The 23,529-nt window shown below is 38.7% G+C and overlaps 1 protein-coding gene across 7 annotated transcripts in view; it reads right to left on the bottom strand.

The window, feature by feature from the left end:
• ANKS1B (ankyrin repeat and sterile alpha motif domain containing 1B) overlaps positions 1–23,529 on the bottom strand; it is a 448,976-nt gene that overhangs the window by 305,467 nt on the left and 119,980 nt on the right. For all 7 annotated transcript variants that reach the window (XM_042467953.1, XM_042467951.1, XM_042467950.1 and 4 more), the window contains exons 10-12: positions 18,162–18,327; positions 5,804–5,940; positions 3,182–3,362 (exon numbers count right to left, since the gene is read on the bottom strand). In XM_042467953.1, the coding sequence (XP_042323887.1) occupies positions 3,182–3,362; positions 5,804–5,940; positions 18,162–18,327 (484 nt within the window). The remainder of the gene's footprint in view (positions 1–3,181; positions 3,363–5,803; positions 5,941–18,161; positions 18,328–23,529) is intronic.

Below are 23,529 nucleotides of genomic sequence, written 5' to 3'. Positions count from 1 at the left end.
TGAAAACAAAAAAAAAGAGAATAAAGTGGTATCTGAAATCACAGACCTACTAAATTGAACAAACTCATATCAACGTGAAAAAAATGATTAAAAAAGCAGTAAATGTTACATTCACCTCAAACTTATGGTAGTATTCACCTCTGTGGGGTGAATTAACCCACCACTTTTCCACCAGATATAAGTCTCTAACTAAACCTATGCTGCCATGAAATGTGAGGACTTCCACAAATCTCACTGTTACCAAGAGTGAGGCTTTCTCTTGTACCACATCTTCCACTAATGCTCCTCCTATCTACTGCTGTGGCCACTGACTGTGGGACCTCCTAAAATCTCTCAAGATACTGTGTGAGGTATTATGCAGTTTTTATCCCCACTTGATACCACCCCTCCTTATTCAATGCTGCCATCACACCATGGAGAATATCGCACAGCGTTCTGAGAACGTTCCTAGAATGTTCCCGATGTGTTCCACATGCGTTCCAGGGTAGGGACGGATTAGATGTGTTCCCAGCAAGCTGTAACGTTCTCAGAACGTTCCATAAGAAGTCTGTGCAGTATTCTTATCTGTTCCCAATTCCGTTCTCTCATTCCCCCATCTCCTGATTGGCTGAAACAATGCCCTTCTCTTTAGTTCTCCAAAGTCCTAGAGCATACTAAATTTTTCATTGCTCTCCCAAGTATGACGCACCACCCTCTTTGACAAAACTAACATAGATTTTATCCTATTTTCCCCAAACTATAGATATATATGTGCACCAAGGCAATATGGTATTTAATTGTTGTGTGTGTATATATGCATATATTTAAATATATGACTCTGTATGTGTCTGCTTTCTGCCCACACAGACACACAAATACACACACACACACACACACTATCCATAAAATGGCTAATGTGTGCATATTTGTGTGTGTGTGTGTGTGTTGGTTTGTTCAGTGCACACAGCCAAACACCCAAAAATACAGACATATTTATATAGATCAAATTCATAGCAGAGACTTTCACGGGTTGAATGTTTGCAAACTTAAACAGTGTCGGAAAAATCGAGGCTACAGTGTCTCGGGAATTGTCACAGTGACTGTGTCACCAATGGATAGCAATGTGTCTAGAGACATTTTTTCTGTTGCAGTGTGTTATGGCCCGCCTCTGTTGGCTGTACACACCATAAAGCATGATATCAGAGGGCGAGGGTTTGTAGGACATCAAGGATCAGTGGATGCAGTGAGACGGATGAACGGACAGTAAAAAAGGGCAATCGTCCGAGTGGAGAGGAGGACGCTGATGCATTTTTGTTTTTTTAAAACCTATGTCGGCCTCAGAGGATGCAGTGGCTCCATTCCCTACGTGCTTTTGACAGATACTTCTGGGGATGGTGCCGGTTTGGCATTGGGATCTTCCCTCTCCTTTAGTTGATTGACAGAGAAAAAAACAATCACAGAGTGGAGACGTCATCAGTACACAGCCCTCAAAACGAAATACGAATGCGCTACAGCAAAATGTTCTGGGAACGTTCTCAAGAAAAAGGTATGCGCTGTGCAGTAAAATGCATTCCCATCACATTCCCATCACGTTCTACTTTCTTGAATGTGATAATACCCATTCCCAGAATGTTCCGTCTCGTAACGTTCTGAGAACGATATGCGATAATCTTCCTAGTCTAAATCCAAGTTTCATAATCTATAGAGTTCCTGGAGGTCAAAAGTATATAAACAGAAAAACAATCTAGTGGAACCTTCACATTCACTGTGTTTAGGGGCACAATTGCCTCATGAAGATGGAAAACCCACAAATAAAAAACCTACTCTTTTTTTACCTGAGATAACACTTCTCTAGAAATTTCTACATCTTTCAACACAACTCTATAGACAACATCCAGAAGAGGTTGAACATAGAATTTCATTGGAAGACCGACAAATGCCTAGAGAAGTGGTTTCTTTAGGAATCTCTAGGTCTTCCAGTGTGACTCAATGGTCAGCTTCTGGAAGAGTCACATTGGAGGACCTAGAGATTCCTAAAGAGAACATATTAATCAAATCCCACAAATAATCAAATATGCAAAAGTCAAAGCCACAAATGTGGAAGGCCAATTGTACTTAATTAACAGAAATTGAACATAACAAAACAAATGGATTATTTAATACATTCAAAACATATCTCTCCTTACTTCTTACACTCTACTCCTAGCTAAATCAGACTCTTAATCTCTACATATTAATTCCTAAACCTGATGGGCTGACGCTCTTAACCCCAAACCTCACCCCATTCTGCTTTCTAACTATCTATCCTAAGTGACTATGCCAACTATAATCCCAATGGTTATTCACCAACCTTTTTCATATCCGCTCAGACATTCCACCAATCACTGCTCACTCCTAACATTCCCATCTCTCATTCTTCCCTTCCTCTTACCTTAGACACTGTTGTTAACTAAACAAACTACCTTCATGTATATAGGAAATTAACATTTTACACCTAAGTCCATGACATTACAACCCTCCCCCCAAAAACTTTCTAGGGGAAATATATCACTGTTTCAGAAATGCATCTGGAATAGTCAACATTCTCATGTTAACAGTCACAAAACCTAGGGTATTTTGCAAAAAACATACCTCTTATCTGCAAAACAGAAATTTACTTTCAGGATATAGCATTTTTTTTTCCCATTCTGATTTCACTGAATTGACTTGTTCTTATAAAATCTGGTTATCATCTATTTGGCTATAAAAAGAGATTTATGAAATAATTACATGTATATGATACTAGTAGTTTTTCAGATCTTTTATAAAGCTGGAAAAATAAAAAAGATAGTTTTGACTTTGCAAATATAACCTACCCGTCCTTTTTTTAGATAAACATATTTTGTGTAACATATCTGAGTACTGATGTAGTTGTTAATGTACAGAGTTTTAAAGAAAATATTTCAATGGAACAAATACATAAATGTGCCATCTAACTCCTTTCTATAACAGTGGGCCCAATGTATCTGTGTGCTAGCTATCTGTGGACTCAAGCATTCATAGATCTCCACATCCCATTATTGTCAATGGAGGGGAGATCTAGAAGCGAAACCCCATGGATGAGAAGGATGTCTTATCCTTGTAAAGCAATCATTGAGAGCTACTTGAATTTCACCTGGCTTTAATATACATGGTTAACATGCAATTTCTTCATTTCTGTTACCTGGAATGTCATTATCTTCAATGCTGCCCTCAACTGATCCAATTGAATAGTTAGCTGGACTGATTGGAGGGCTGGAAGTAAAGCTTGCATATCCTATGGAAGAGGTGATTTCAAAATAATCATGGCTGTGATTTAATCGGTGAAATTCAAAAGCTGACACTATTGATGTACGTTGCTTGGGCTGGAAAACAGAAATGGATGGAAATGTCAACATTTTGATTTGGGTTGTTGTTGGTTTTTTTGCCACTAAGGATAATTTTCCCTGGGTTTATTTATTTTTTTACAATTAGGTTTTAAAAATTTCAGTGCTTTCAATTCCTAGAATTACTGCATTCATCCACAAGTTATAGTATTTCAATGTCACAATAAATTTTTCTGCTAGACAACACATATTACTAACAAGAAAAAAAGACAGCATGCTAATAAAGATCTTTGGAGATATCAAAATATCTAGATTTTAGTACGTTTCAAAGCAGCTCTGCAAAGTGAACACTATAATGTTGATGGCAAAATGGCAAAAACCTTTTAATGTCTAGATAGCTGAGGTGCAGAACAGAATTCAAGCAGACACAGTGTTTGTGTTCTATGACATGTTCCACAGCTATTTCAGCCAAAGTATTTTACATGCTCAAAATCCAAAATGAGTAATAACCAATCATATATGTAATTTGAGTTGAGAAATCTTTGGTTAATTAGTCTCTCTTGGTTTAATTTATGCTTCAAAATGCATCTCTAGAATTTTTGCCTAAGGCTTATAGAACCCACTCAGATGTTGTTATTTAACAGAAGGACTATGAGAAGCTTTCACAGAATAAAAGATTCAGTCCTCACCTAACGTGCCCACTACAAACATGGCAATAATGCAGGGAAAAATCAGGGAGAGACAAAAGAAGGTCTCTGCTTATAGGGATTGATCACTGCATTTTATTCTTAGCTAGAACAGTGAACAAGACAATTATTTTTGGCCAAACTCTAGAGTTAATCATATTAATGACAAACAAGTTCATAACTATAAAGACATTTTTATTTTTAAAATCTTCTCCACCTTCTAGCACTTTCTAGTCATCCAACTCTCCAGAAATATTTCTCTCTCTCTCTCTCTCTTTCTCTGTCCTATTAACTACACAGGAGTGCGTACACACACATTCTTAATATATCTGAATTGCTCTTGCATTCAATGAGCCCAAGGTGATTTACAAGAAACTCATATTCACAATAAAAGAAAGGGCCAAGCAAAAAAGCAAATATACATTACAAACAGGGGTACCTTCTGAAGTCAAAGGCTAGTCTTTGGCAAAGATATGGTGTAATAGTATTGTTTTTAACCAACTGTATAAAGGCCAATAACAAAGAAGCCAAACTACCTTAAGATTTTATTTCTTTCTGTAATGCCTACATAACTGTTAGTGCAGAATATCAGTGTACTCATCTTACCGAGGCTATTTTAACAAAACTAATTTAGGACACCAGCACAGAATTGTGCACAATTGGATACTTAGCAGTAGTACCTATGTGAAAATGCCCAGTTGCCAGGAAAGCAAGAATGGCATTATACATGGATCTTGGCAGAACATTACAGAGAATGAGTTTCATTATCAGGAAGCCATTCACCCAGATTCAGTTCTTCTTGCCTCTGAAAATGAAGAGTAATACCAGTCCTGCTGATATGAGAACATGAGACATGATGAGCCCCCCAAAAAGCCCCCATAGATTATCATCAGCACACTGAAATGTGTCTAGAAACTCCAAAACATCTGATAGCTTTCCACAGCCCAAATGCTGCATAAAAAATAAGCATGATCTCTACTTACATTCATTCACTTTTTCACTCATTCAAAAATACTGAAAAAAGTGCTCTCAAAGAATTGAAAAAGAATATAGCCATTGACTTCAATTAATTCCAGACATTGAATTAGTAATGAATAAATCCAAAAGCATAGCTGTTCAGTGTTCTGGATCCATCTGTTGACAATTCCATGATGAAAATAGCATTTAAAAGCTGTTTCCAATTAACTATCACATAACAGCTTGTTCTAACAATAATTCTAATGTCTTTCTGTTTTCTTGCCTGCCAGCCAATGAACAGGGAAAAAAACCCAGTTATGACAGAAAGAGACAAATGTCTAAGATAGCGGGTTACAGAGACAGAGGAAATGAGGGATCCTGTAGAAATAAGCCAGCAGGTGGTATGCAGTTATAAAGGGGCATGAATGGCATGATGTAAAAAAAAAAATCCTTCTTTTACAGGAAATTATTGAAAATAAGAGAGGTGAAATCATGCTTCACAAACTATTATTTAGCACCAAGTGTATGAGTTGATGTCAATATAGGAAAAATGGTGCAGAGAAAAAGCAACAGTTGCAGAACAAGCAGGTGGGAAATAAGGCCCCATAACACATGTCTGCAATGTCAGAAGGCAATTGTGATACCCACAAAAAAAAATAGATAAGCTAGTAAAAAGTATTAATTTCTCCAGATGCAAACAAAATAAACTACCTAATTGTAATGGGGAACTCGGAATTTCATTTCACTGCCGTTAAATATTGTAATAACCTAAGCGAAAAGAACTTTTCAACTAAAAGGTCAACTAAGATAAGAGGATTTGTATTTCAGACTACCCACCTGAGGCCGAATAACTTTCACTATATTTTTCAGTGCAGTATCTGGTGATGGAGGAGAGCAGTCAGGTGTTGGGCCTGTTGAACTGTTTCTATGGTTACTGGTACCTGGTGCAATAATTGCTACTTGAGGTGCATTATCTGTGAATATAAATAGCATTGCAGTGAATACAACCATGTATAGAGTATACATTTAGAAACTAAAATTGGCTAGGAAGACAAAAAAATATTATAGCCAAATATGTTACAATTATATCTGATAATTCATATTGTTCACTTCTGTTGGAGATAATCTTTGTTTTGAAAATGAGACACTGACAAACACTTCAATCTACAAGGGCTAAGTACATGGAGTAATGGGATTCTCTATGTGAATTATCCCTTAATGTATGAATCATACATGACTCATGGAGTAGGAGAGGGTAATTCTACATTCAGTAGTTAGGGATATGTGTCATGTCCACATTGGTGGAATATATCTGAAAAGACAATTGACAATGATAGATTTATAGATTGGTATATACAGTAAGGCTTGCTTGAGTGTACTCCTGCACAGTCAGTTTCTGCCACCAAGCAAATAGTAGCATTTTTATAGTACTGATTGTCTATTAGAAACTTGAAAAAGTTGGAAACACTCCTGATGCTCCTGAAACAGTGCATTTATTTTCAGTTTATAAGCATGTTTCATTTTGCCTCCCTGTGTGTGCATGCTAGAGACTGTGCAAGAGACTGCTTATTTCTAACTATGGTTCTTTCAGTGGTCATCTATGAACTCACACATGTGGGTTACCTGCATATGCACAAAATACTTTCAGAATCATCTACAACTGAATGATTTGTTTAGTAGAAACTCTACCAGCTCACATATATCATGGTTCCCATCTAACCCCTGTTACGAGGCTACCGCAGTGAGAAAAATAATAAAAAAAAAAAATTAGCAGGACAAAGAACTTGGGAAGTGGACAAGTTCTATGAATTCATCAATGACCAGTCAAAGTAACACTGTTACAGATAAGCAGCCTCTTCTTGTTTGTGCCTGTGACTCATACATATGTGAAATTAACAAGCTATTTGCCAATATGTCATACCAGAAGAGGTGAAAAGCATTGTTCTCCTAAAATTAGCAACTCCTTTACCCCTTACATGAAACCTATAATGTTATATAAATGTGGACAACTGAGACAACTTCACACTTTGCCCTGGGAAGGAAGACTGCAGTTGTCATTATTAATGGTCCTTGACTGTGGAAAGAAGTGTTGTTGTTTTTGCCAAATGACATTAGGCAATGATTGTGCTAGTGATCCATGTGAAAGCTTCTGTGAAGATATAGGAGACTAATTCTTTCAGCCTGCACAATAGAACAAAGAAGTGCTCTGTCTGCTTGAATCAGGCCGTGGTACAAACATAAACATCCAATACCCTAGTCATCCAAAGAGTGCAATCCACTATCTGCTTCAGAGGAAGGATCCCTCATAAGAACTAGTAAAGGCATGTCCTGAGTCAGATGGACATTGACCTCACTTTCAGCAGGAAATGAATGTCAGGTCTTAAAGTTATCTTATATACAGTAGGTGAAACCTAAGTACAAGTAGATCCTAGCAAAGAGCACAAAGTTCACTGGATCTCCTTGCTTACGTTACGGCAACAATAAATGCAGTTTTTCAAGAAAGTAGCCAGAGCTCATATGAAGCTAATGGGTTCAAAGGTTTCCCCTTCAGTTGAGGAACTCCAAACTAGCATTAGACTGTCAAAGGGGAGGGGTGGTGCATGTTTTTGGAAACCCCTCAAGTTAATTTGCATCACTTTGATGGGTAAATCACAACAATCCCTTTTGTTTGGCGTAAGAAGTAATTGTGGAATTTGATTTGCCATGAGAAAGGCTAAGAAGAGATGCCCCTTCAAGATTTACAACTGAAGTATTGTTTTGATACCAATGCCTGATAGATTGATAATAGTGAGGAGGAATGTCTGGAACAGCAAGGTGAAGGCTACTTACTGCTTTACCAGAGATGTTGAAGTCCAACACAATCAACATTCCATAATCTTAGGAGCAAAATATAACATACTGTACATTGTCTCGAAATATTATCGTTAGGTCACACTGCTTTCTTTTCAGTATTGGTACAGGAGAGCATAGCAACAAAATATTAGCAAAGGTAGATTCATAGATGGCATCACTATTGGGTCATGCAAGGAAATGCAAAAAATTGGAAGTGCTGTCTCCTTTAAAATTGATGGGATGATAGGACAAGTTAGACAACAACCACTTTGGTTTAGGTGTTTTGTTAACTGTAAACAAGTTTAGACATATACAGTTTTGTTGTTGTCTTCTTGGAGGAAAAAAAGTTCCTGCCCCATTCTCACACTGACTGTGTAGATGACACACAAGACAAAAATGGCTGAAACACAGGCCAAATCCATGCTCCAGGACTAAAATAAGTCCCTGTTTGCTTCAAATCAGGACAAAAATTTGAGAAAATCCCCTGAGCATGCAGACTGCATGCTGGCAAGAGGGCAGTGAGAGGAGCATTGGTGGGTAGACAAGCCGCCAACCTCTTCCATCCCAGAATATCAACTCCCCACAACAACACTTTCACTTTCAAGGTTGTACAGTTCCTCTGGCACCATTCCTTTTTGCAGACATGCAAACTGATCACACAAGCATACATTAGCCCAACAATGCCATCAATGCAGTGCATCAATATGCAATAGGATGGACATTTTTTTCCAAGCTGTGGGAAAAAAGGGAGAGGGGTCTTCTAAGGAATGTGCAGACAATATCAGCCCTATGTGGACAGCTCATCCTCCCCTTGGATCAAGAAGCCCTGATGGTAAGCTGGATTTTCTTGTCATTCCAGACACAGGCCCGTTACAAACGGGCCTTTAAATACGGACTCAGTCCGTCTAGGGTTAGAAAGGGGCGGTGCTTCCGCACCCCCCTAACCCTAGTACAGACTGAATCCATACAAAATGGCGGCACCCCTTCCACATGGGGGCCGCCATGACGACGTCACGACCGCGCCGCCTCTATACGGGGCGGCGCGGATGTGACGTTGTCACTCCGTGCGAGGGCGCTTAATGCGCCTTTTGCACAGAGCAGGAAGGAGCTCCTTCCTGGTTTGCGGCGCTGCTTTACGTCACTGGGTGCAGCCTTCAGACAGCTGCGCCCAGCAACGCAAGGGAGAAAGGGGCCAAGCGGCCCCTTTCTCCTCCTCCCTGCTGCCGCGGGGTGTCCTTAGAGCTTCAAAGCTTTTGCCGCTTTCCCGCAGCCCGGAAAGCGGCGGATCGGGGCCTCAGCGGCTGCCGTTCTAGCCACTGAGGCCCCAATACACTGGGGAAAGGTGCGCCTACAGGCCGCCCCAAAGGGGCGGTCTGAAATGCGCCACAGTCTTTGCAAGGATAATTTGGCCATGAACATTCTATATGAATTGTGCTATAACTGAAGGAAAGGGTCATACCTGCCAATCTCAGACGGTTTCTCTCTGAGCAAGAAGCAACGTTCTCAATAAACTGTTTTCAATTCATAATGGCTTTTCCTTCCTTTGAACCTTTAAGGAAATCTTTGTGATACAGTACTTTCCTTTCAGACCTGAACTGTCCTTTACTTGTGAGGAAGACACTTTTGCATGAGTCTTAAGTGTAGACGCAGATTCATGAGAAAAATTCACTTGTTTTTAAGCCATTCTCAGTTTTGAGGAAGGCAGCCTTGATGTAATGGAGTGGAATGGATGCAGTGTTCCTGTGGCTTGTTTGACTCCGAAGGGTCCAACCGGTGAGCTTTTTTCCATTCCTTCCCCCCCCCACCCCTTTCTTTTTCTTGTTTCCTCAGTTTCCTGAATGGGTTAGATCTCTCAGACATCAATTGTATCTGCAATGAATGTCCTGGAAGACATGGTATGTCTTGTATGAACTCCAAGGCTTCTAGATGGGGAAGGATGGCTGTGTAAAGATGGATGACATGGACAGTACCAACTCAAGTTCAGTAATGAAAGGCAGCCTGTTTTTAGCAGCATGCATAGCATATTTGTTAGCTTTTTTTTCCAGGGAAGGGCTTTTAACTGGATTTCTTCAAGCGTGCAGAATAAAGGACTCACCACAGTGACTAGACTCTACTTCATATTCATTGGTAAGCACTCTGCCTTGCCTTCTCTGTACATCTGATCTTGTCCCTACCACTCTACACCTTAAAGAAGCTCTTTGAGATCATAAAGCCCTCTCCCAACAAAACCCGCAACACTTCACACTAGTGCCAACAAAAGCTAAAATTAAATGAATCCAAGAAAAACAACAGTGAGAGAAAGAGAAGCCAAAAAGAAAACAAAATTACTCAATTACTTGTTCTAAACCAGGAGAAATTACCCAGGATACAACTGCTGTGGTGGGCAGAAAGCTACTGAGGGGACTGTTGGGTACCATAACATATATGTGCATGCTCTCTGAGAATGGGTATCATTCAGCTCGAAAAGGATCTGAAAATAGGTGCTGTACAGGTAATCTATGGCCCCATACAGACTGCCAAAATAAAGCTGCTTCGGGTCACTTGGAGGTATGCTGTTTCAATGATGCATGTGTCCTAAGAGTAAGGAAGCTGTGCCAAAGGTGTGCTCCAGTCCTTAGGACTGGTTTGTGGCTTTGGCGCTGCTTCTGCATCATTTAAACAACATACCTCCAAAGTGACCCAAAGCAGCTTTATTTTGGCCTGTCTGTATGGGGCCTATATGTGAGTCACAGAGACTATGGGGGGGGGGGCAGGGAGCTTATAGCTTCTGAAATGTGGGCTAGACAAAGTAACTGTTACATGGATTTGTAATTGGTCGACCGGACGAACCCAAAGGGTACTCAACAATGGCTCCTTTTCATCCTGGAGAGAAGTGACCAGTGGGGTCCCACAGGGCTCTGTCCTGGGCCCAGTGCTATTCAACATCTTTATCAGTGACTTGGATGACAGAATTGGGGCCATACTTATCAAATTTTCAGAGGACACCAAATTAGGAGGAGTAGCTAATACCCCTGAGGACAAGATCAAAATTCAAAATGACCTCAATAGATTAGGAAGCTGGGCTAAAGCTAACAAAATGAAATTCAACACAGAGAAATGTAAGGTACTGCACTTAGGGCGGAAAAAATGAAATGAACAGATATAGGATGGGTGACACCTGGCTGAACAAGACTACATGTGAAAGGGATCTACTAGTCCAAGTAGACTACAAACTGAACATGAGTCAACAGTGTGATGTGGCAGCTAACAAGGCCAATGTAATTTTAGGCTGCATCAATAGAAGTATAGTGTCTAGATCAAGTGAAGTAATAGTGCCACTCTATTCTGCTCTGGTCATGCCCCACCTGGAATATTGTGTCCAGTTCTGGGCACCACAATTTAAAAAGGATATTGAGAAACTGGACCATGTCCAAAGGAGGGTGACTAAAATGGTAAAGGGTCTGGACACCATGCCCTATGAGGAACGACTTGGGGAGCTGGGGGATGTTTAGTCTGGAGAAGAGAAGGTTAAGAGGTGATATGATAGCCCTGTTTAAATATTTGAAGAGATGTCATATTGAGAAGGGAGCAAGTTTGTTTTCTGTTGCTCCAGAGACTAGGACTCGGAGCAATGGATGCAAGCTACAGGAAAAGAGATTCCACCTCAACATTAGGAGGAACTTCCTGACAGTAAGGGCTGTTCGACAGTGGAACACACTCCCTCAGAGTGTAGTAGAGTCTCCTTCCTTGGAGGTCTTTAAGCAGAGGCTGCATGGCCATCTGTCGGGGATGCTTTGATTTAGATTTTCTGCATGGCAGAATGGGGTTGGACTTGATGACCCTTGCAATCTCTTCCAACGCTATGATTCTATGGCCTGTTACAGACTGCCAAAATAAAGCTGCTTCGGGTCTTTTTGGTGGTATTCTGTTTAAATGATGCATGCACCCTAAGAATCCGGAAGCTGCACCAAAGCTGCACTCCAATGCTTAGGAATGGAGTGTGGCTTTGGCGCAATCTCCGGACTCTTAGGACCCATGCATCATTTAAATAGCATATCTCCAAAGAGACCCAAACCAGCTTTATTTTGGCAGTCTGTAACAGGCCTATGAATTTTAATTTATAACCAGTAGCACAGTCCATTACTGGGGAATGGAAATGGTGAAGGTAGCTAGCTAGGAAATCAGACAGCATTGCTTTCTTCAACACTTCATTCACTTAGTTTAGAAGACAAAAATAAGTTTAGAAGACAAAACATAGTTTAGAAGACAAAAACAAAAATAAAATATAGAAAAAGGGAAGAACAAACAGTGGACAATTTTGATACAGAGACAAATTTGTTTAACAGTGCATATAATTAGGAACAAATTCAGTGTTATATTACAATGGCCACAATATAGAGTGACAAACGTGTTTATTTCTGGTTCCTCCAGGCAACATAAATATTATCAGAAAGAACTATGAACTAGAAAATAGAAGGTCCAAAGATAAAACCATAGGGTGACAGAAAACAGATTGAATGTTATGTTTTCAATATTTTTTTGCTGAACAAAGTTGAATCATCATTTCTCTGGACTGGATTCTAAATACACAGATGCATAGCTATAATGAGCCACATACTGTCTCTGAGAACTATTTTGGAGGAATTAATTACCAGTGAAATGCATTTTAGTAGCAGTAGGGAATCCGGTTGGTTGGATTTTGTATCATCAAAAAGAAAATGAGCATGAAGATCAGCAGCTTTGCATTTCCCTCATCTTCCACCTGCAGAAATAGTCCTTGGAATTGCTTCAAGTTTGCAAAAGCTCAGTAATGTCAAGCCAACTGTATGATAATTCTCATTAAGGACTAATGCAGGAGAATGGTCCATTTCCTGAGTAATTTGTAAATACCCCATGGAGCACACAATACTGTGTATCTTTCATTCTTCCTTTTTTCAAAGTTCTGAGCCATTTTGCTCTTGGAGTACCTAAATATTTTGCTTGCATGAAAGGACAAACTGTGACAAAGGAGTAATCAAGGCATCTTTCCAACAATCTGCCTGAAACTGTACACCTACGGAAGGCCCCAGCATACATGCACTGCCATGGTCATCTAAGTCAAGAAAACCTTTGCACATCAATCTCTATTTATGGAGATGCACTCAAACTTCCAGAATCTTGGGAAGTCTCTGTAAGCAGAGATTTACATGTGAAATTTATTGTATCTCTGATGTACATGTAATTTATAATTTAGGTTGATCCTAGGATAGGGTCATAGCTACACTTTCAAACTCAATGCTCTTTTAAATACACTTTACCCCTTCATGCAAGTAATGTGTGATAGAGACTATTGTGTAACACAACTAAAATTTTAAGATCACATACCCAATATCAAATAACCATTTAAAACAACACTACTCTAATCATCAGCTTTATGAGCACAGGTGAAAAACAAAAAGTCACCTTCTGTTTCACATAGCACAGAAATTTCTAGCTCATCTCAAAGCAATAAACTAAAGCTTATACCTACAAAGCAGCCCAGACAAGCCAAGCAAAGATTCAAAAGCTCAATGTCAGGGCAGAGAGTCTCCTTCCCCGGCACTGTCTGTGCCACACCACATATGACATTTTGCTGCATCTTTCCTCATCTTGTGCAGGAATACAAATACAGCTGTTACAGAAGTGTTGTGAGGACTGGAGCTAGGATTATCATCTATTAGGAACAAAGATGTAAGATGCAGGTGATGAGCCAAACTAGAGTCACGGTTGTAAGCAGATAGGCCTATACACCTCTCTCAAGCCATATTGTAGAGCTCCCTGCATCACGATATACAATATATCTCTCCTCTATAACAGGTGGCGCAAAAATAAACCCATCCTCCTCAGATACTGCCCAAGTGAAATAAATTAAGTCAAGATTTTATATACAGCACATATGGGAAGCTAGCATGTAGTGGTTTCAGTGTAGGCCTAGAACTCCAGCAGATCAGGGTTCAAATCCCCCACACTCTCTCAGCTTCATAGAAAGGCCAAATTTCCATCAGAAAAAATTTTTGCCATGAAAATCCTGTGATGGGTTCACCTTAGGTTTACCATAACTAGGAAACAACTTGAAGGCACACAACAAGGAGTGGTGAACTGCTGGCAGTCAAAAAAACTGAATGTGAACCTCTGAATGTGTTTGTTTGTTGACAGATCTTAGTTAGAGCTGGGGTAGATTCTGTGTCTGTAGCTTGAAATAGCTCTATTAGTTTGCAATATGTTCCTCATGATTTATTTGTTCCAAGTGCTCTGAGTGAAGCTTTCACTTCACTTTCTAAGAAGACGTGATCATCTTCATATGGATCTTCCTTGAATGAATCTGTAATCCTTTCATCTCTTTAATATAGTTCTTCTGTGTATTGTTTTTCTTATCTTTTTATTTCCTCTTGGTCATGTAGATCAGAGTCCACACCAGACTCTGAAAGCTTCTGCTTTAGTCTGGTTAGGCAGGTGGTTGAGCAGTCTGGTATGGAGCAAGGATAGGACAGTCCACCACCGCTGCCCCACTTGGAGGAGAACAATCTTGTGAAAACACCTGGTCTCTGGCTTGTGCAGAGGGTCTTGACAGATGTCCACTCCATCCAGCAACTATTCCCTGTAGTCAACATATTGTGGACTAAGATGATACCTTGGCGAGTTTAGCAGGACAGCAGAAGTGATGCTGTGGTCAACAATGTGCACCATCACACCAATCTTAATTGGAAACCCATGTCTGTGACACACCACACAAATATGGGTGAAGTGGGTCCACTTATTCAATGGCGATGGTGTCCATGTCTTGCCACTGGGATATAATCTTTATTTGGATTCCATCAGTCAGCATATTCTGCTCTCCATTCAAGAGACCAAGTGTGTGTGTGTGGGGGGGGGGGTGCCAAGCAAGGCTGCCCCCCTCCTGTGGCAGGTATAGATGGGAAGAACACAAGCTAAATTGGGGGAGAGGAAATGCCGAGGAGGGGAAGCAGATTTGAATGAGGGATAACCAGCAGTTGGGGCAGATTCTGGTGACCCCTCTTCCAAACCATTTTGTCACATCACTCTGATTGGTAGATGATAAATACTTGCCCTGAAGCTTAACTGGCAGGTGGGGATGGCAGTCCTGCAGGGCTAATTACTGATCATGGAACCATGTACCTTGTGTTCTGCATACACATTAATAAACTGGATCAGTTTTTATTATTTGACAGTGATTGATGCACGTATGTCACACTGAAATTGCCTTAGTTGTGGCCTTCTTTATAACCCATCACACGGTGTCTACACTTTGTCTTGGCACAAATCAATAATCAAATTGGTTCATCAAGAATGTTCAAGGAAACTAGTAATGGGCGAGCTTTTCCCTGCAGAAATCATTATCTCATGAAGAATGAATTCCTTGCTTAAATCTGAAATACAAATTCTCTATTCTTTTGAAACCTCATTATATGAATACAAATTGACATACTTACATATGCATAAAGTGCAAGTACTGCATCAGCATATAATAATATTATGCTATTTTCCTCTCTCCTTTGCTGTTTTTATGCCAAATGATAGTATGTATTCACTGCTGTGGAGTTTGCAGGTGGGCTGGGTGTGAACTGAGCCCAGTGGGTTTTATCTGTGAGGTACTTAAATTTTCTTCAGAAAGTAAAGGGTTGAACTGACCAATAGCAAAAAATATGCCAAAATGGTGAGCTTAGACCTTTATTTATGCTGCTATCCATGCACAGAAGACAGGTATTAAAACTGACACCATCTCTGTTTGAATGATGAAAATTCTAAACTTCATTAGACGGGACTACAAATGTAGTCAACATATATGTATTATGAGTATAACAGACTATCAATGAATAGCCTAATTCTGAATTTTGCCAGCATCTTTGTAAGCCTGAGGGCAGGGAACCGTCTAACTAAAAAGATTTCATGTACAGCGCTGTGTAAATTTACAGCGCTTCATAAATAAAGGTTAATAATAATAATAATAATAAAACCTGGATGCCATTTGTCTGCACCTCTGACTTATCAGATAGTTACTGGTAATTTTTAGAGATTTCCCATTGAGATTGTATTTGTTTTTTGTTCTATTATGAAACACAGATATTAGAAACAAGTATGATTCATAAAAAAACCTAGAATTAAACAACATTCCTACAAATTATAATTCATTACACCTATTGTAATATTAGATGAAAAACACAGTTATATAGTGTAGAAACAAATGTGGAAAAGAGGACAAAGACATGACAGCTTAATTGAAATACATCAAGGGAAAATATGTACATCTGTTCATGTTCAAATAGTATTATTTCTCAAGAAGTCAAGACATTAACAAAAACAAACAAACAAACAGGCAGGCAGTTCTCTACACTCTCTGTTAAATAGATATACCCTGCTAACTTAGTTATTATCACAACCTTACAATTTCTATGAAACAATTCTTTCAAGGACAGGAAACATATTACCTCTCTAGTTTATGGCAATCAAAATCAATTATCCATAGACTGCCAAACCATCTTTTAATTTTAAAGATTTATGGGCTCATCTACATAACCATGTTGAATTGTCAGAGAGTCACTTTTTATAGATAGGATATACATGAAATTATTTGGATGGAGGGCCATGTGGTGGAAGTTGGCAGTGTATTACAAATGTTCTGGCAGACATGCATTCCTCCAAATGTCACCATAACAGTTTCTCTTTGCAAAGATAATTTTCAGTCTCAGCTATACTAATCATTATGATTTAGATTAATGTCACCTGCAGTTCCCAGAGGTTCATAAAATTTGCTAGGGACATCGGAAGAGACTTGTGTAACACTGAAAAGTCCCCAACCAATGAAAATAAATAAATAAAAGGCATTGGAAGCTCTTTAACACTCATAAAGAGAAGATGTGATGCCAAAACTTTTTGTAATACGTATTCAAGTATGCACATGACCAATGGTTTTCCATTCCACAGAGAGGATGAAATAAACTTGGCTTGGTGACATCTACCGTATTTTCCGGCGTATAAGATGACTGGGCGTATAAGACGACTGGGCGTATAAGACGACCCCCAACTTTTCCAGTTAAAATATAGTGTTTGGGATATACTCGCCATATAAGACTACCCCTCTTCCAACACACACCAAATAAAATATTTAAAAAGTCAGATTTGATTTCAATATGGTAATTTTAATTCAAATGCTTATGACATGCAGGTACTTAACAGGAAACTTTGTTGTATACCAAGCCTGTTTGGATTGGTCAGCTCTCCCTGCCTGCCCAGCCCTCCCTGTCTCCTAGACTATCAGAGTGGTAGCTGCTTTCATACGATCACCACATATGGTGGGAAAGTGGCCGCGGCCGTTTTTGAGCTCTCCCCACCATATGTGGTGACCGCAGATTCTCCAGTCTGGCTCAGAAGTTTCAGCACCTGCCTTATAAGATGATACCCAGCGTATAAGATGACCCCCGACTTTTTAGAAGATTTTCTTAGGTTAAAAAGTAGTCTTACATGCCAGAAAATATAGTAGTCTGGTCTGCTGCAGCTGTTAAGAATTTTCACTGCTTTGACATTAGATTTGTGCAAGTGAGAAACACTCTCTTCCTATTCAGGTTGTACAGCAGGGTTATATTTTGGGAAGCAGCAACTGGAGGTGAGCTCCTGCTTAATTTCCTGTTTAAGGCATCTTAGGGACAGTCCACCATTCTAAAGGCACCCCCAAACTGATGGCTATGAACAGTAAGAGCTGATGTGGCTTGCTGTCATTCTTCTCTCCTCTCCCAATAATGGATTCAAAGAGTTTCCTGTGGGCAGCTGAGCAATCAAGAAGACACAGTGTCTCTGCCTTTTTAATGCCAAACTATTGTTAAGATTTATTCATATGCAATTAGGTTATACAAATTGGGTATTCCTTATTTGAAATGCGTAGGTCCAGAGAGATATCTTGGGAATGCGACCCAAGTCTGAACAAAAAAATCATTTATGTTTCATACATACCTCATACACATAGATTGAAGGTAATTTTATACACCATATTTGAAATAATTTTGTGCATGAAATAAAATTTGTGTACACTGAACCACCAGAAAGCAAAGATGACACTATCTCAGCCACCCAAGTGGACAATTTCGGATTTTGAAGTATTTCAGATTTCCAGGTAAGGGATACTCAACCTGTAGCTTGTTTCAAACCTAACTCTGTGTTTGTGAGTAACAGTAAACACAGGTGCAGTTGAGGTACTAGTAGTATACAAGTAGAGGGATTCCTTCCTCTCTCTGCTCCCTGCTGTGATCACACAACATCTAATGATCCCTCAAACAACTTAGTAGTTTATCATATATAGCACATTATTAACCAAAATCTATGCATTAGGTAGGAACAGAATTTGATATGTCACCTGTCTTTGAGGAAGGTCCTTTTGTGATTTCTAAAGAACAGGGTTTCTTTGTGACTGCTGTATCCAAAAGATCACAAAGATCATTCTCATTTTCTAAAGGAAATGCATCAGAAGAAGCAGATGGTACTGCTTCCAGAGTATAACTCCTCTTCTTCGGAAATGACTCCTGAAATATAGAAATACAATTATACAATCAAGATAGACTTTCTGAAGACAGCAAAAGGAGATGTTGTAATAAAGTTTTAATATTGTGAGATTACTGAGTCACTTTCTTTAAAACTGAATTGTAATGGTCATTATAATAAACTTTATCTGAAAGAAGTCATAGTAAATATGGCAAGGTATCCTCTGGAATGATTAGATTCTTCAGCAAGGATATAAAAGGATAGGGGAGGAAAGTGAGCCTTCCATAAATCATTACTGTCACCAAACTATTACAATTGCCATTGTCATAAATTGTAATGTTAATATATAATCAACAACAAAATCTCTTATTCCTTTAGCACAAAATTATAGCAAACAGCAAAAAAGTATTACAATACAATAAAAAACAATTTTCATAATAAAGCTTGTATATTTACCCATATAGTATATTAAAATAATAATTAAAAGAACAATAATGATATGTTAACATATCAACATGTAAAGAGTTTTATAAAATTGCATCTGCTAAGGTAACTACACCCATAAGCCAGCATTTTCAATATAAATTTTGACCATGCAGAAATGAGTGGCAGGAAGGGGGATAAACCAGTGTTCAGATATTTTAGCATCAGTTTCCTATCATTCTTAAACCTAAACACAAATTGGTCATTTTCAATATTAATGGCAGATTGTAATGGCTATTTCCCCAAAGACTGGAAAATTTCTTTTAAAAAGTAATTAGTTATAGCAAGAGCTCCCAGCTTTCAAGTAGTTATGTGTTATTATTGGTAAAAGAAAATAACTATTATCATTCTGTTTTTCAAGCATAACTAAATAATTGTCTTGTTACCTTTACAATACATGTCAGTAGCTCATGATACACACCGTCCTTCCATCAACTTGTTATTTCAGTACCCACAATGGAACACCTGAAGTATGCAATATTCATCCTCTCTTATATAAGGAGGCTACATCTCAAAAATTATAAAAAGCAACTAAGCAATCTCTCAGGTAGTTACAATTATGATATAACTTTTATTTCATAGTTGCTGAAATGGCAATACGTAATTTCCAATCCCCCCACCTCCAATAATACATGGAGGATGTTTACACATTTGTCCACAGAAAGTAAATATAATACATTTTCAATAATTTTTGTTTTAATTTCTGCCTTATGATTAATACTACCTAAACTCAAATAGTCAAAGTTTTATTACCACTTATGGCCAAAGGCCTTTGCGTAAAACAACAGTACATACAATAAACATACACAATTCAAACATGTTGTATTTGTATCAAAATACAAAAAAATAGATTTAAAAGTTAAAATAACTGTATAAATTTATCAGATATCATCATCACCTTTACAGTTTATGGCTAACTCTGTTATATATTTCTTCCTAATTTTTTGGCTGCTAGGGCATATAAGGCTACTCTCCAGGTCACATATTTGTCATGGTCTACAAGGAGTTGAAAAAATACTTATAGTGGACTCTGACAAGGGCTAAGTCTGGTTAGGGGTGTCACAAAACATTCCCTTGGTTCTCTATACAATGCCAAAAAATATATAGTAAACAAGGTCCTCTATTTCTGGTCATCCATATATACAAGTACGATCCTTTATTGGAATGCCTTTATGCCTCCCATCTCTATATGCTGTGTCTATCATATTCAATCGTAATTCTGTAAAGGCTTTCTGCAACTGAACAAATGTTAAATTATTAAAGTAATCTGTATATTCACAAACCTCCTTAAGTTTATAATATAGAGGGGCATTTACGGTACAGTGTATAAGTCCCTTTCTGTGATTACTTCCCTTATTGTGTTCTTTATGATCTTTTTCTGTGCATATGGTTGAAGTTCTTTAAGGTTATCTAGGAGCCCATATTTGACGTTCAGTTGGGCAGCATGATGCACCCTGTTAGGCAGTTCTATCAAACATTTTTTGAGAAGTTTGGTATTATCCATCCCTTGTACTTTGAGCCAATAACATATTATTCTTTTTTCTATTCGGCTCTCTATACAGAATATACTAGCTTCTAGTCTGACCATGGCAGATAAAGCATCTTTAGGAAGACCTAACAATGAACTCAAAAATAATTCTGGGTTGGTTCCAGACTTGAAATATTTGAGGTACTTGAGGAGCCCCAGATCTCAGCCCATAAAGGGACTGTGCCATTGTTTTGGCTTTATATACAGTCAGAACAGGGTTTACCAAATAACCTCCTTTAGTTGCTGCAAACTTCAAAATTGCTTTTGCCAATCTATAAGATTGTACTTTAATATTCAACATTTGTTCTTTCCAAGAGGTTGTTCCTGAATAAACCAAACCCAAGTATTTAAATATTTTCACCTGTTTTAAAATATTTCCATCCAAATGCCAGATATGTTTTTCAGGGCGCTTTCTAAATACCATGACCTGGGTTTTGTCATAGTTTATTGTCACTTCATTTCTTGCAATATGATGAGAGTTTTGTAAGCAGTCGCCTTAAACCCACTTCAGTTCTAGAAATCTATACTATACCATCTGCATACATCAACAAAGTAAGTTTTACACTGAGAATTGTGACAGGGGCATAATGTAAACCATCTAATTCCTTTACCATATCATTGATGTAGAAATTAAACAAGAATGGGGCTAATATACAATCTTGTTTGACTCCTACAAAGGCACTAATCTTTGAGGTAAGATGACCTGCCAAATCAATCTTAACTTACAGTGATGTATCAGTATACAATGATTTAATAAGGAGTAATAAACAACAATCAATGTTTGTCATTTTCAGTTTTTGCCACAGTACAAGTCAAGAAATAGAGTTGAATGCTGACTTTAAATCAATAAAGGCAACATACAACTTTTGTTTCAGATTATGGACATATTTACGCGTCAGGAAGTTCAACAAGAAACATACATCAGTTGTTGACTTTCTTCTAACTTTACAAGAAGAAACCTGAAATAAAATTTGGAGGAAATGTCCAAAAGGCTAATGAGCCTATAACTGGCAGGGTCTTTCTTGTCCCCTTTTTTATATATAGGGGCAACAACACTTCCACCCCTCAGGTATGTGTCTGGTAAAATTTATATGAGCGAACAGTTTTGCAAGTTTTGTCATTAAGGTTTGATATGCTCCAATTACATTATTTCTTTCCTGTAGGATGTTTTCCCTTAATTTCACAAATTTAGAGGAGTCTAGGATCTTCCTAATCTCCTGAAGCTGTCCATTCCATCTTACCCTCCTGCTACCAAGAATTGTATATTCAGTTTTATCTATTGAAAGCCAACTCAAATGTTGGCTTTCATTGCAATCTAATTTTAGTCAGTAAAAGATTATTCAGTCTCCAGTCTGTACAAACTAATCTGAAATATCAGAGTTCTCCAAAATTACAAGAATAATAAAGATATATACATTATTGCATAGCCTTGCACTGAAAAGCTGAAACTACCATATATACTCGACTATAAGTTGAACTCATGTATAAGTCGAGGGCAGGTTTTGGGGCCAAAATTATTGATTTTTATATGACCCATACATAAGTCAAGAGTAAAACTCAAGGGCATGTAACAAAGGATGTAAAGGATAAAGCAAAGGTAAAATGGTGCCAAAGAACGTAGAAAACTCTAGCAGGCACAATTGTTTTTGTTAACACTAAAGACTGTATGGATGAGAGAGTAGAGGTGGATCAGTGCTTCCAGGACAGTCTTGCCTTTCACCAGGAGATGGTTCCTTTTTTTAAAAATAAGAGTTAAAGTACAGCACTTATATTGATCCATGGATAAGTCGACTCTGTTTTTTGCAGTCGATTTTTTTGACTAAAATTTCTAGACTTATACATGAGTACATACAGTAATTCCAATTTAATTTTAAGTAACAGAAAATTTCAAAAGTACACTTTGAACACTGAAAGTATGGTCAGTAATACTGTGCTAGCAATCATGAAAATAATTAATACAACAATTAACAATAAAAGTTCTCAGGTTTCTCAGTTAAAAGCAGGACAGATGATACCATACATCGCAGGTAGAAAATACCCCAAGCAAAGCAGACTGCAGAGGTTAACTAATCTGTCTAATATCCATAATCAATTCCTAGTAGTATTGGCATCTGCCAACCTGCTTGTCAGTTGCTTCATCAACATCACGTGGTTGGCTAAGAATGACATCACTATATTGCCCCTATGCTTCATCTGTTACAGTGATTCAGAAAGAATGTGGCTTCTCAGCCAGTAGTTCACCTTAGGAAGAATGATCTCATTAAAAGACTGAAGCCCTGTACAGACTGGCCTGAAAGGCTGGCCTGGGAGTGGAGTTGGGGTGTTACATCCACGTGACACACACCTGACTATGCCCACCAGGGCACTTTGATGCCATGCACCACTTCACACATCACATGGCATCATGGACTCCTCCAGCGCTGCATCCATACAATGCAGCGCCGAAGGAGCATCATCAAGTTGCAGCAATGCAGCTATGGCATCCTTTTGAGGGCACAAAAAGAGCCACTTTTTATGGCTCATTTTCGAGCCTTGGAAAGGCCAGATCGAGGCTGCAGTATGAGATTGCCACGGCCCGATCTGCATGGAGCCACCCTTCAGGGGCTATATGTATTGCCCCTCAGGCAGGTGCTACTGACTAAGAGGGACATGGGCAACATTTCAGAGATATACTTAGGAGTTATAATGGTAGTGGTCTTGCTCAGCCATATGTGATAGTTTGTGAAATAAGGAATTCTGCTGTCATAAATAGGGTTTGATAAAAAGCGATTCATGACATCATCAGATGTGAAGATATATATATATATGATATGATACACACACATACAGAGAGAGAGAGAGAGAGATTGATAATCAGGAAGCAACCTCTACTTGGAGGTAATGCTAATAGCATTGTGTATTTTTCATAACTGGACTATTGGGACAACAAAAGGACTCAGGCTGAATTGATTCCTTCATGTGGCAGGCGAGGCAACAAGGCTAATTGGCTTTATGACAGCCCTGAATCTAATCTAACATGCAGAATGGAAACAGAGTGAGCCTCTCAGAGCTAGGCTTTCTCCTGTAGTAAGCTTCTATGTGGTATGGTATGGTATGGTATGGTATGGTATGGTATGGTATGGTATGGTATGGTATGGTCTGGTCTGGTCTGGGTACAGGCCACCAAGCACAGGTAGACATGATAGCACCTGATTTTCACTTAACCATGTGGCCAGGAATAAGAATAGGCTTC

The sequence above is a fragment of the Sceloporus undulatus genome, chromosome 5 (assembly GCF_019175285.1).
Source record: "Sceloporus undulatus isolate JIND9_A2432 ecotype Alabama chromosome 5, SceUnd_v1.1, whole genome shotgun sequence".
In the NCBI taxonomy this organism is placed as follows: Eukaryota; Metazoa; Chordata; class Lepidosauria; order Squamata; family Phrynosomatidae; genus Sceloporus; species Sceloporus undulatus.
Note: the sequence above shows the minus strand (reverse complement) of the source record. Positions and strands in the feature narration are given on the sequence as shown.